Source organism: Kogia breviceps, chromosome X (assembly GCF_026419965.1).
Source record: "Kogia breviceps isolate mKogBre1 chromosome X, mKogBre1 haplotype 1, whole genome shotgun sequence".
NCBI classification, from domain to species: Eukaryota; Metazoa; Chordata; class Mammalia; order Artiodactyla; family Physeteridae; genus Kogia; species Kogia breviceps.
Window position 1 is genome coordinate 130,225,924 of NC_081330.1, and position 13,437 is coordinate 130,239,360.

At 46.2% G+C, this 13,437-nt stretch overlaps 1 protein-coding gene across 8 annotated transcripts in view; it reads right to left on the reverse strand.

The window, feature by feature from the left end:
• STS (steroid sulfatase) overlaps positions 1–13,437 on the reverse strand; it is a 165,121-nt gene that overhangs the window by 55,698 nt on the left and 95,986 nt on the right. For all 8 annotated transcript variants that reach the window (XR_010838699.1, XR_010838698.1, XM_067023752.1 and 5 more), the window contains one exon: positions 8,295–8,431. Coding sequence is in view for 6 of the 8 variants with exons in the window: in XM_067023752.1 (XP_066879853.1) it covers positions 8,295–8,431 (137 nt within the window). In the remaining 2 variants the exon portion in view is untranslated. The remainder of the gene's footprint in view (positions 1–8,294; positions 8,432–13,437) is intronic.

The window sequence follows — 13,437 nt, forward strand, 5'->3', positions numbered from 1 at the left end:
AACTGACCTCTTTAGGAATCAATATGGTACGGCATATGTAACTTTCAAAAAAGTTGCCCTGTTTAGGTACAAACTATTAGGTATAAAATAAACTACAGAATGTACAACACAGGAAATATAGCCAATATTTTATAATAACCGTAAGTGCAGTATAACATTTAAAATGGTGAATCACTATACTGTACACCTATGACATAATATTTTACTTCATCTGTACTTCAATTAAAAAATTTTAAAAATAAAAAATATAAAAGATGCCCTCTTTCACTCATTAACAAAGTTTTTCTGGGGGCATGGTTTTTTTTTTTAGAAATCATAATGCTAGCAATTTGTGATGAGCTGATACCACAAATGGGTACAACTCATTTTTTCTGATACTTATCTTTTTGTCAATTTCTTTGTATGAGCTCTTTCTTTATTACATAGATTTTCTTTTCATTTTACATAGATGTCGCAAAGGCTTTTTAACTGATTTTGGTCTGGCTAGCTTCTTCTTTTGACATCAGGAAATAATAGATTTTGTCATTAAATCTAGCAATCTTTTCCTTTAGGTTTGTTCTAGTTTATCCTTCCCCCAACCCTTTCCCCTTTGATAACCACAGTTTGTCTTCTACGTCTGTGAGTCTGTTTCTCTTTTGTACACATATTCATTTAGTTTTTATTTTGGGGGGGTTGTTTTTTTTTTTGTGTGTGTGGTATGCGGGCCTCTCACTGTTGTGGCCTCTCCCGTTGCGGAGCACAGGCTCCGGACGCACAGGCTCAGTGGCCATGGCTCACGGGCCCGGCCGCTCCGCGGCATGTGGGATCCTCCCAGACTGGGGCACGAACCCGTGTCCCCTGCATCGGCAGGTGGACTCTCAACCACTGCGCCACCAGGGAAGCCCCCATTTAGTTTTTAGATTTCACATATAAGTGGTACCATATAATACTTGTCTTTCTCTGCATGACTTCCTTCACTTACTATGATCATCTCTAGGTCCATCCGTGTTCCTGCAAATGGCATCATTTCATTCTTTTTTATGGCTGAGTAGTATTCCATTGTGTATATGTACCACATGTTCCTTATCCATTCATCTGTCGATGGACATTTAGGTTGTTTCCAGGTCCTGGCTCTTGTAAATAGTGCTGCAATGAACATAGGGGTACATGTGTCTTTTCGAATTATGATTTTCTCTGGATATATAACCAGGAGTGGGATTGCTGGATCACATGGCACCTATTTTTCGTTTTTTCAGGAGCCTCCATACTGTTCTCCACAGTGGCTGCACTAATTTACATTCCCACCAACAGTTTAGGAGGGTTCCCTTTTCTGCACACCCTCTCCAGCATTTATAGACTTTTTGACAATGGCCAGATGGCCATTCTGACTCATTGTGGTTATTTGAATTTCTCTAATAATTAGCTACGTTGAGCATCCCTTCATGCAGAGCATATTTTTAAACAAAAATGCAAATTAAAAAAAAAAAAACGCATTTAAGAATTCCCACCACCTCCAACCTCCGCTGCAGGAGACTGGGCAATGCACGTGCTTTCCTTCAGAAGCTTAAGGGTTTTATGACGGAGCGCTCCACGTTCTGGTTCCTATGACCTCAAAGTGCACCCCCAGCAGTGCTCGCGACCTCGGGCCCAATGGCTACAAAGTGACAACGACCCACGTGTTACAAGCACCCAGCTCTTAGTACCGCCTCTGTGCCCCTGAGTTGACAGATGGGGCTTTGCTGCACAGGGCTGGGAGCTTTTATTTTTTTATTTTTTTGTTGTTTTGTGGTATGCGGGCCTCTCACTGTTGTGGCCTCTCCCGTTGCGGAGCATAGGCTCCGGACGCGCAGGCTCAGCGGCCATGGCTCACTAGCCCAGCCGCTCTGCGGCATGTGGGATCTTCCCGGACCGGGGCACGAACCCTTGTCCCCTGCATCGGCAGGCGGACTCTCAACCACTGCGCCACCAGGGAAGCCCAAGGGCTGGGAGCTTTTAGAGCACATGCGCCACCCCTGTTCCTCCCTGAAACCTCTTAAAAACTGGGACCTTCCACTGGTGACCCAACCGTGAAGTAATTTCCAGGCCTCGAGTGTGACTGTCTAACTGATGAAACTGGAAGTTCAGCTCCTGAACACGTGGTCCCCAATGACTCTGCACTTCTCCCTGTAAAGCCCACCGTTAGCCCTCCAGCCCGCCCCCCCCCCCCCCGCCCAGCCGTAAACAGCCATTCTGAAAGGGAATGAAGCTCCTCAGCCCTAACGATCACAGGACGGCCAAGGACCCCATCTCCGGTGCATGCACCCCTGTCACCCCAAAGGTGCCCGCTGAACACCCTGGCTGCCCAGTTACTTCATCTCTTGACGTGAGAAGGGTGCACCCTAGTCTTTCACTCATCATCCTAAATACACGCCGCAGGGACCTCCCCGGCGGTCCAGGGGTCAAGACTCCGCGTTTCCACCGCAGGGGGCACGGGTTCCATTCCTGGTCGGGGAACCGAGATCCCGAATGCCGTGCTGCGTGGCCAGAAAAAAAAAAAAAACAACAACACTAAATACATGCCATGGATCTGGGAGCAGCTGGAATTGTTCTACTCCTGAAATGGAAACACTTTCACCTTGTCCTAGCCTGCCAACACCTTTCCTACTATCCGATTTGGACCTCCAACCTGTCACCTCCCAAAAGCCACTGGGTCCCCTTCCTTCTTCCTTCCCCTCCCCTACTCCGCCAGCCCAGTCTCTCTCCTGATGACTGCCCAACTCTCACGTCCAGTCGTGTTCTGTGGTTTACCCCAGCAAAATCTCAGTCATCCGTCAGCTCCACGATCCTTCTCTCTGCCCCCGCATTGCACTGAGAACCACTTGGTCCCCACACGTGGAGGCCAACGCTCAAATCACAGTCTGCAAACAGAGCTGAGCTCGACACAGTCTGAGAAGCCATCCCCGTGCTTCTGAGAAAGGAATAGCCATGAAACTAACACAACACTGTAAATCCACTATACTTCAATGAAATGACAAGGAATCTCCAACCTCACTGACCGCCAGCTCCTCAAATACCCCTCGCTTCGCAATCTGACGCAATCCTAAAGTTCACGGTCGCTGAATGCACTGCTCCCGTCTCACCTCTTCCTTACGTGACGTCTCAGAAGTCCTGGTTGGCGCTAATTCTCCTTCCTTGAGATGCTCTTCACCCCAGAGTGCCATGACGCTACTTCTAGTCTATGTTCTCATCCTCTGGCTGTTCTTCCATTTTTCTTTTGGGGGTCCCTCCTGTTTTGCCCTTCCTCTGAAGGCCCACCTGCCCTTTTCCATTTTCAGGTTGCCTCAGAAGCAAGCACATGATTTTCACTTTTGTTCTCCAATTGGAGTGTAGTTGCGTTACCATGTTGTGTTACTTTCTACTGTACAGCAAAGTGAGTCAGCCCTACGTTTGCATATGTCGCCTCTTTTTTGGATTTCCTTCCCATTTAGGTCACCTCAGAGCACTGGGTAGCGTTCCCTGTGCTATACAGTCGGTTCTCATTAGTGATCTCTTTTATACATAGGAGTGTATATATGTCCATCCCAATCTCCCAAGTCATTCCACCCCACCCTTCCCCCGTTGGCGTCCATACATTTGTTCTCCATGTCTGCGTCTCTATTCTTGCTCTGCAAATAGGATCATCTGCACCGTTTTTCTAGAGTCCACATACATGCATTAATATACGATATTTGTTTTTCTCTTTCTGACTTACTTCACTCTGTATGACTGTCTCTAGGTCCACCCACGTCTCTACACATGACCCAATTCTGTTCCTTTTTACGGCTGAGTACAGATTTTCACGTTTTAAAGAAGGTCTCATTTATCAAGAATAAGAGCATTTTAAACATTCAAGACTGAAAATCGATGTACTGAATCCCAAGCGAAACACACAACCTTAACAGCTCAGATGACACTCTCTATGGAACACAGAAGAAGGACAAAGACTATCGACATCGCAATGTTAGCTCTCGACAACTAGAAACAGGCAGGCGGATTCTGAAACTTTTATGCTGGTTTAAGATGGAGATGAATCTTGAGTCACAAGGCGCTCGACTGCTTTTAATATTCTTGCAAAGCCAGTGAATCCAATCCTACACGTTTTGGACCAGCACCCACATGTGTAACAAAAAGCCACGCTTTCCTAGCAATTCCAGCAGGCACAGTCAGGGCCTTACAACTAACAGGCACCTGCTCCCCGTGACTTGACCTTGAAACATTACTTACGGGGTACCTACTATGGGCCTGGTCTATAGCGTTCTAAAGAAGATGTCTTCTACAGAAACTCAACCAGAGCACTTCTGCCTGAGTACACGCACCCGTCACTGAGGGGTCGTTCACCGTACACTGCATTTCAGACTCCAGCAACGATTTTAATCCAAGAGGTTTAGAAACAGTCCGTTTTTAAATGGATCATTCCTGAGACCTATGTCCAACAAGCCAAACCCTGGTTAGAATGATGCTGTACGTTTGAGGGACGTGGGCCAACCCCAAAGCCTTCTTATCGTCAGAGTTTCCCTGGGTTTCTTGAGGTTCTTGGGACCACCCTGACCTCCTGCTAAATGAGGCTTTCCAGTGTATCCTCCCTTTGTCAAGACGCATTTGACGCGGGGTCAGGAAAGCTCTGTGGCACCTGGCTAGCTATACAGTAGGTACGGAAAAGGGTTCATTCTGTAGCATCCCCCCAGCTCGCCTTTCGTGAATTCATCCATTATTTCTCCTTCCGCTGGGTTCGCTGTTCCACCCCTGTACCCACAGACGGTGGCACTGCCCAGAGCCCCAACGGGAAAATCACTAGGAGGAGAAACTGAGGTTGCCTTAGATCACAGACCCCAAGCAACTGACATCCAAACTCCTGAAGACTTCTGGGGTCCCACTAAGAAGGTCAGTGTTTCTTCCACGAAAGAAAAAGACTTAGTGTTTTCGTTTGAAAGAAAGCATCTCACATAAGCCACTGGGTCCCAACCCTTAGAAGTGGCAGGGATTTTTTTTTTTTTTAATTGAAGGGTTTGATTTGAAGTCAGAGATTTATTTTTACGCTCACCTCATTGTTCTCGACTTGCTTTCTCTTTGCAGGTTACAGAATTTGCCAGTCTCATCCTGAGCAAAATAAAAGCCCATTGCAGGCAAATTCCACCCGACCCCCTGCAGCTGTGAGCGCTGTAACGGGGACACGTCGCAGGTAACAAACCACTGGCGGGAACCACTTCCCTCCCTGCACCCGTCCCCTCTGTCCCCGACCCATTCACAGGCCTCTGGAAGATGTCATTACAGCAGCTAGAACGACACGCCCCCATCCCCCCCAAAAGAAAAAATACTTGCAGTGCACTGGAAAACACTGTGATTTTACCCCCTTGTTCTTCCCCCAAAGCTCTGCCTGCTTGAGGAGATGGAAATCAGACTCGGCACTAGAGCCACGACTGCCCAAAGGCTTCACCCGTCAGCGTGCCCTGCTGAAATGGTGAGGCCGGCCACTGGTCACATACGGAGACCCTTCCCCTTCGAAACCACTCGAGCGCTGTCTGCGCCTCCCTCGGGACATTCATTCATTCCTTTCTGCTCTGGGTTATTACGAGATCAACTGGAAAAATCTTAAATCCCTTAGGAGCCCCGAAATTCTCTTAAGCCAAGGTCTCATCATCATTGCATTCTCCCTCAAAAAAAAAAAAAATGTTAGGCACAAAAACGGCATCTCCTAGAGGTGATGAATGAAGGAACCAGCTCTTTCCCTGTGACTTACGGTCGACTGGATACCACTCTGACGCAGCAGGAATGCTGCCCTGGTTGTTAACGGCACGAAGGGAGGGGAGACCTGTGAAGCCCCGGACCAGGCGCAGGGCACGCACTTCACAGGCGGTGGCTGTGAGCATTAGAACATGGCCCACCCCTCGAACTGCACGGCAGTATTCGAGTTCCAGGATTTCAGCTACCCCTGCCAGCTTTTACCGCGAGCTCCACAGCACAGACCTTACACCACGTCTGTGCGGTCAGTCCTTCCTGCGTCATGATAACAATGCAAGCTACAGCGATCACACAGGTAAGAACAAGGCCATCCAGCACCATGATATGGGGTGAGATTGGCCATGGCGGACAATTAAATAAGAAAGGTTCTTTTTATGAATTCGCCTTTACAGGTACAGAGAAACCCACAGCGGGGAAAATTATGCTCCGTATAACGATGGTGACTCCAAACATTTAGAAAGAAAATGCTCTAAAGGACAGAGATGTGCCCTCTCTGGGTAACATCTTGCAGCTCAGCGGCCCATGGTACTAGCAGCGTTTCTTTTTAAGCCAATACTCTCGTGTTATTTTATCACCTAATTATCCAGAGTGCTACAGTCCCCTTCTGTGTGACAGTAAAAGGCTCTTTTTGGAAAGAAGGAATATCCCTCCAAGTGCTCAGAGGTATTTGTAAAACAGCAGAAACATCCTGAGAAATGAATGTAATGGCTTAAGGGACGGATTTTTAGTTTTTGGCAAAAAAAAGAACACAATCATCTATTAATATGACATCAGGGTCTAACGCACATCTCGAAGATTAAAAACCATTCTCTGTTTTATTCAAGAGGGACCAGTAGCAGGAAAACATCGGAAGTTAGACTTTTTTAATGATTCAGGGTAGGCCTATGTACTGCTGTAATTAAATAAAAATTAATCAGTAAGTGTGATGACACCAGCAAGAGTTTGCCTGTTAGCCAACAAACGCCAGAGAGGTGTACACGAAACCTGTTACACTAACATATAACGCTCATTAAAGAGATGAAATATTCTACTGACTCATGCTACGAAGTACTCAACTGATTTACACTACTACCGTGTGGAAAATGTAAACTAACTTACGTGCAACGTTTTAAGAATGAAAAATGAAAGAAGGCAGGCTTGTACGGGTGCATGTCAAAACCCTAACTATAATGAATTCTTCTGACGAATCTCATTAGGGAGCTTGTTCTGGTTTGGTTTTGCCTAGTACGGATTCATCATCTGTGCTCACTTCTGATACCTGACAGCATCACAGAGAAGGTTAGAAAAGAAAGAAACTTGGAAGCTACCTCATGTGAATTCATCAGCCCCAAGGTTTCAGAGATCTCTCAGGTTCACGGAGATAGTAACAGAAAGAGCTAGAAGCTAGAATAAGGGTACAGTGATCTTGTCCAAAAGACACTGCTCCTCAGAAGGTTTAAATGAAACAAAACGTGTTCTTGTCACTCCCAATGTTGATGGCCAAATCGCGCTCAGTTTGCTCTTAATACAAACCAACCAAGAAACTGCGGCCATGTTCAAACATCTCCAAAACATCTCGATGAACAAACTATCCATCCAGGGCATAAAAAGAAAAGGAAGGAAGAATGAGAGAAGGGTGTGTGGCGGGGAGGAAAAGAAAGGAAATATGCAAAAATCGTAAGCAACCTGTTCACGGGTGCCATTTGCTCAATTTTGTGCAATTTTGTCCAGATGGCGCGAGCGACGTCACCGTAAGAGACATCTCTGGGATAGACAGGAATTGAATGCAAAGCTCAGAACCCACGGATTTTCCATCCCTTTGCTTAACCCACATACTCTGGCTTCCTCTACACTCTGTGGAACAGACCCGAGACTGCTTAGCCGTGCAGAGGAAAGGACGGTCACCGTGATCTCGCGTCGATGTGCAAGACACCATTTAAAAAGGAAACCTCAGAAGGAAGTCTTCCCTGTATCTCTGAAAAACATGCTACGTTTCTCAGAAATAGGCTAATCTGCTTAGGGAGAAGGGACACAGAGAGCAAGGCAATTCCTGCCGTCCTCACAGATGCAGCAAGAAGAACACAAAGCTGCAGAAGGAAACACAGTGGGGCTCACAGCATCCATGGAAGACCCCAGTGCTACCGCACCGAGACTCACCAAGGCCGTAGCCCACGGCGAGTCCTCTGCCTCCCGAATCTACCCTGTGCCTAACTTTGCTACAGACAAGGGGTTGTTCACGTTGAATTGCTAAAAGAATAAGTGGTGATAAGCATTAATGCTTTGATTCCTTTTCTTCGTTCATCTCCTTGATCAGCAGCCCACAGACCCGGACTCCTCTTGGTGCTGTATCCATTGGTAACCACAAGCAGGGACTCAGGGCTGAGGTGCTTTTTATATCCTACTTACCTTTCACAGTTAGTGTTTGTTTGGCTTCCTTTTTTTTGAAACACAAAAACAAAAAGCACGTGCTGTCTCTAAAGGCACCGGGGACACAGGTGGAAACTCAGAGAAAATAAGATAGAAGCAGGAAAAGCCTCAGTCACATCTGAAGGACAGACTGAAGATAAAGGTACACATACCAACACTCCAATCCATTTCCTCGGCAGCATCTCCATAAGCGCCGTGTTTGCTTTTGCCGGCAAAGTCCTTCGAAGAGAAGAGAGCCGTGTGCATGTGTAGGAAGGCCAGGACAAGCAAGAAAGGAGTCTTAGCATTCCTGAAAAAAAAAACAAAAACAAAGTTCAAGAGCAAAATAGTTGGCCACCGTTGTTCTTGTTTTTTATTCTGAAAGTGAAAATGTTTATTTCCTTGGTAAAAAAAATGGCATTTATAATTTCTCAGTCTCAAACGATAGTATCAGATTCAGCATACTAACTAAGGAAAATTAAATCAGCTCCGACTTAACGGCAGTGAACTTTTTTTTTTTTTTTTTTGCAGTACGCAGGTCTCTCACCGCTGTGGCCTCTCCCGTTGCGGAACACAGGCTCCGGACGCGCAGGCCCAGCGGCCACGGCTCACGGGCCCAGCCGCTCTGCAGCACGTGGGATCCTCCCCGACCGGGGCACGAACCCGTGTCCCCCGCATCGGCAGGCGGACTCTCAACCACTGCGCCACCAGGGAAGCCCTGGCAGTGAACTTCTTAAAATTTTTTATTTTGTATCGGAATACAGTTGATTAACAATGTTGTGTTAGTTTCAGGCATACAGCAAAGTGATTCAGTTATCCATATACCTGTATCTGTTGTTTTTCAAATTCTCTTCCCATTTAGGTTATTACAGGATATTGAGCAGAGTTCTCTGTGCTCTACAGAAGGTCCTTGTCGGTTATCTATTTTAAACACGGCAGTGTGTACGTGTCGATCCCAAACTCCCAATCTATCTCTCCCTGCTACCCTTCCCCACTAACCGTAAGTTTGTTCTCTAAGTCTGTGAGTCTGCTTCTGTTTTGTAAATAAGTTCATCTGTGTCAGTTTTTTTAAGATTTCGTGTATAAGCAGTATCATATAATATTTGTCTTTTTCTGACTGACTTCACTCAGTATGATCATCTCTAGGTCCATCCATGTTGCTGCAAATACCAGTATTTCATTCTTTTTGGTGGCTGAGTAGTATTCCATTGTATAGATGTACCACACCTTCCTCATCCATTCCCCTGCGTTCACAGCAGCTCTATTCACAAGAGCCAGGACATGGAAGCAACCTAAGTTTCCATCAATGGATGAACGGATAAAGGAGATGTGGCCACCATTCTGATTATGATCAACCTATGACCACACAATGCAGTCTGAAAATTCAGAAAATACCACTGAATGATGCCGAATCCTCAATCTCTCATGTGGGGGATGGCAAGTCTCTCTCCATAGGTAACTCACCGTGCCCTCTACAGATCAGCAGACTGATGTGGTATGTGCTTGAGATATTCTCCAAAGAGACAACTCAGAAAAAAAAAAAAAAGGTATTGGAGAATGACCTACTTTTTTCTTGAATTCTTTTCTTCCCTCTCTCTCTGAAATTTATTTGAATTGAAGCACCTACAAAACTGTATTCTTTCTGGAAAACACACACACACACAGACACACACATGCGCGCGCGCGCTCCTACCTAGTAAAGACAGTGTCTTGAGTTATCAACTACTTAGATCCACAGCTGAAAAGCCAGTTCAACTCTGCGTGCCGCCGTGTTGCCCACCTTCTACTGTACAGCAAGTCTCCCGGCAGGAACGCTCCATTGTCAATACTGAATTTTGGAAGTTAAACGGAACATCCTCTGAACTGGCCTCAATCTGTACTTTAGTCGAGAGAGACGGGTGGTACTGCAAAAGCTTTTCGTAGTTCAGAGTACACCTAAGCCTACTCTGGTGGAATTGTTGAGAAAGCACAGATGCTGGAGCGTTATGAGTCCCTGGAGCGTTAGAAGTCACTGTGCACATGTGGTCCTTGGGACAACAGCCAGGCAGCATGGTTACTGTAGGGAGGTGTGGGGGTTCACACCCGAGTCTGCTCAGAGGGATCAGTAAGTCACATCACTTCCTCTGGACATCTAGTGGACCTCTGAGAAATGCACTCAATTGCTGTGTTTCAATTTCATGGAATAGCCTCCTCCTTTACCTTATTCCGGGCGACCACCAGCAATTCCTTTCTGGCTAGAAGGGAATACTGAGTGAGTGCCCTTTTGAAGGCTATCAGGGCACAAATGAAGAAGGGAATGAATGCGTTAATGGGTGAATAAGTGTAATTTCTAATAAAGCATTTTTGCGGGTCTACCCAAGGATCATTCATATGCTCTCCTTCTCCCACTAGACCACAGGCTAGGGCATGTCATCTACATCTGTGGATTCCTGGCACCAGCACAATAACTGGCGGGTAGCATCGGTTCCGTAAGCCTCTGTTATTCAATGAAATATTGCATTAGCTCTTTCACCTTCAAAAGTTACCACCCAGAACTTTAGTGAACTACTTGGGACTCATAAATGCAACGTGGTTCGTGTAAAAGTTGCTCTACAGCAGGTGTTATTAAATATATATATGCATGTATATATATTTTATATATACAAAATAATATATATACACATATATGTATAAATATTTTATATACACACACATATGTGTCTGTGTCTGTGTCTATCTATATATGTAGATACATATCTCCAAACTTCTAACCTAAGTCAAAAGTCTCTGGTTGTTTTGGAGGAATCACACCCTGTGCTCGACATCTTTGCCATCGAGCAAAAGTTCTAAAGGAAGAATCTATTGAATTCAAGCAACGTTGCTTGTATGTTTACCTACTAACCTAACCCCTCATGATAACCAAAGCACTTCAAATTTACAACTGGGTCTCACAAGTGCCATAACTTTACCTCTAATAAATAAATGGGTGACTCTCCTCTAAATTCATTTTCAATCTCCTAATGTGAATGCAAGTTGGGTTCTTTCAGCTCCTCCTGCACTTGTGGGTCGACTGCTCACATCTACTGATCATCACACTTTCAAGGTCGCTCGCTTTTGGGAACAGAAAATAAACACACAAGAACACACTATGAGTGAGTCAGGCACTTCCTGTGCTCTGAAAACAGCAAATTCAGCAACTTGTTGTTGATTACTTGAACAGTGTTGTATATTTCCAACGCTGGGAGATGAATTCTGTCACATTTTTTTTCTTTTACAAGAGTATAAAATGAAGAAATACTGTTATTACTTCACAACTAAGAAGGCAAAAAAAGACAAAGGTTGTAAGTGGCTTGCCCCACTTCTCTCAGTAACGAGAGTTTGAAGGCAGGGGAATGAGAACCCACAACCTGTGCTGTATAAATCTCACTGTGGCCTCTCGGAAAGAAAAGAAGAGATAGATATGCACGTGCAGACAGACGCACAGGAGCTGTCATCCGAGCTGATGATCTTCGCATGAGCATGTGTGCCCAAGGCATCCCTTGGCTACCGCGAAGGGTACATACCCTCGAAGACGCTGAAAGAAGTGAGACTAAGCCATGGTTACACCATGGACTTTGGCCACACAGGTGGCCTGTTCAATCTCCACCCTAGTCATTCTGGGCGCACGTTTCCTCACACCTGGATACACACACTGTACCCTCCTTCTCAAGAAGCAGATTAGAGCCCTAAAAACTGGCTTGGATTTCCCCAAATGAGCATAAAATCTCACTCTTCATTCTCGTCCCCAAATAGGCAGTTACATTACGAATGGGTACAATTTCACTGCCACCTGAGGCTCATCTGCTCTCCCATTTATCTTTAGACTTAGCGTTAAGGAAAAGAGACAAGGAAGCTTAAAAAACTCCATTTCCCAAAAGCACGTACATGGACATAACTTAAAGTGCAGGATGTGATTGGTTAGAGAAAGATGAGCTACTGCATACCCAACAGCTTGGAAAAAAAAGGAAAAAGAAAACCGAGGAAAGAGGCAGCCATCAACGTTATTTGCATTTTATAATCCCAGGGACCACAAGATGAAGGCATGTGAAAACGTGAGGTGAGAATGAAAAAAATCAAAGGATAAAGCGGGTGCAGGCAGCAAGCGAACAAGGGAGCCCAAGACAAACGTCCTTCACAACGAGGGCAGGAAAAACAGCTGAGTTGAGTGCAAGAGGTACCACGCTGGGGCTCAATCAACGACCACCGGATGTGAGTTTTGTCTGGTAAGGTAGGGGGACCCTGGGTGCAAGGAGAGAGGGCCATTCATGCGTTGATGATAAATATGCACCCAGGTACAGAATTATTTTTCTTTTTTTTTTTTTTTTTTTGCGGTATGTGGGCCTCTCACTGTTGTGGCCTCTCCCATTGCGGAGCACAGGCTCCGGACGCACAGGCTCAGCGGCCACGGCTCACGGGCTTAGTTGCTCGGCGGCATGTGGGATCTTCCTGGACCAGGGCACGAACCCGCGTCCCCTGCATCGGCAGGCGGACTCTCAACCACTGCGCCACCAGGGAAGCCCCAGAATTATTTTTCTATCATCTCTTTGGCATCCAGTAGACAGCCCATGACAGAGACCAGCCAGGGTGCTAGGCGTCCAAGAAGACTGATGAGGTTTTATACACTGAAACCAACCCTGGAACATCTGGGGAAGCGTACCCAGCTGCACAAGCTCCGAACCACGAAGGTTTACCCTCCGGGAACAGAGGTGCGATCACTGGGGTACGGGCACGTGGGCTGGACAGACATCCACCATGACTGCCCTGCACACGCCCTGGGGTGGGACTGAGAGCTTGCTCTTTGGTGGCGGGGAGGAACCCTTGGTCAGCCTTATCCTTCAAGAGGGCAGGAAAGGCTCTCCTCCCTCCTTCAAAAGGCCCAGGTCTCTCTTCCTCTCCACGACCTTGAAAACCAAATGACACTGGAGCAAGTGGGTGGGAGGGAGAGCTCTCCATAACTGCTTAGCTCCTTTTTTTTTTTATTAGCTGAAGCACTTCAGTAAACAACTCTCTTGAAAATTTATTGTCACTGTCTCGCACGCTGTGTGCAAAGGTAGAACTTTCGGCTGCTGCATGCCTTCCCTCTATCTGTTACAAATACGGAAGGCAGCTCTGCGCCTTCCCGGCAACCTGCAATCACTCCAATCTCAGAGTCAAAAAGATTTACATCCCGTCCACGCGTGAGTGAAACCTAGGCAAGGAGATGGCTATGGCGTTATTATCATTATTTTTTTCTGTCTGCCACAGTCTTGCATATCAGGTTCCTCTTCTCAAAGTCTGACCTTGATTATTCGCCGAGCG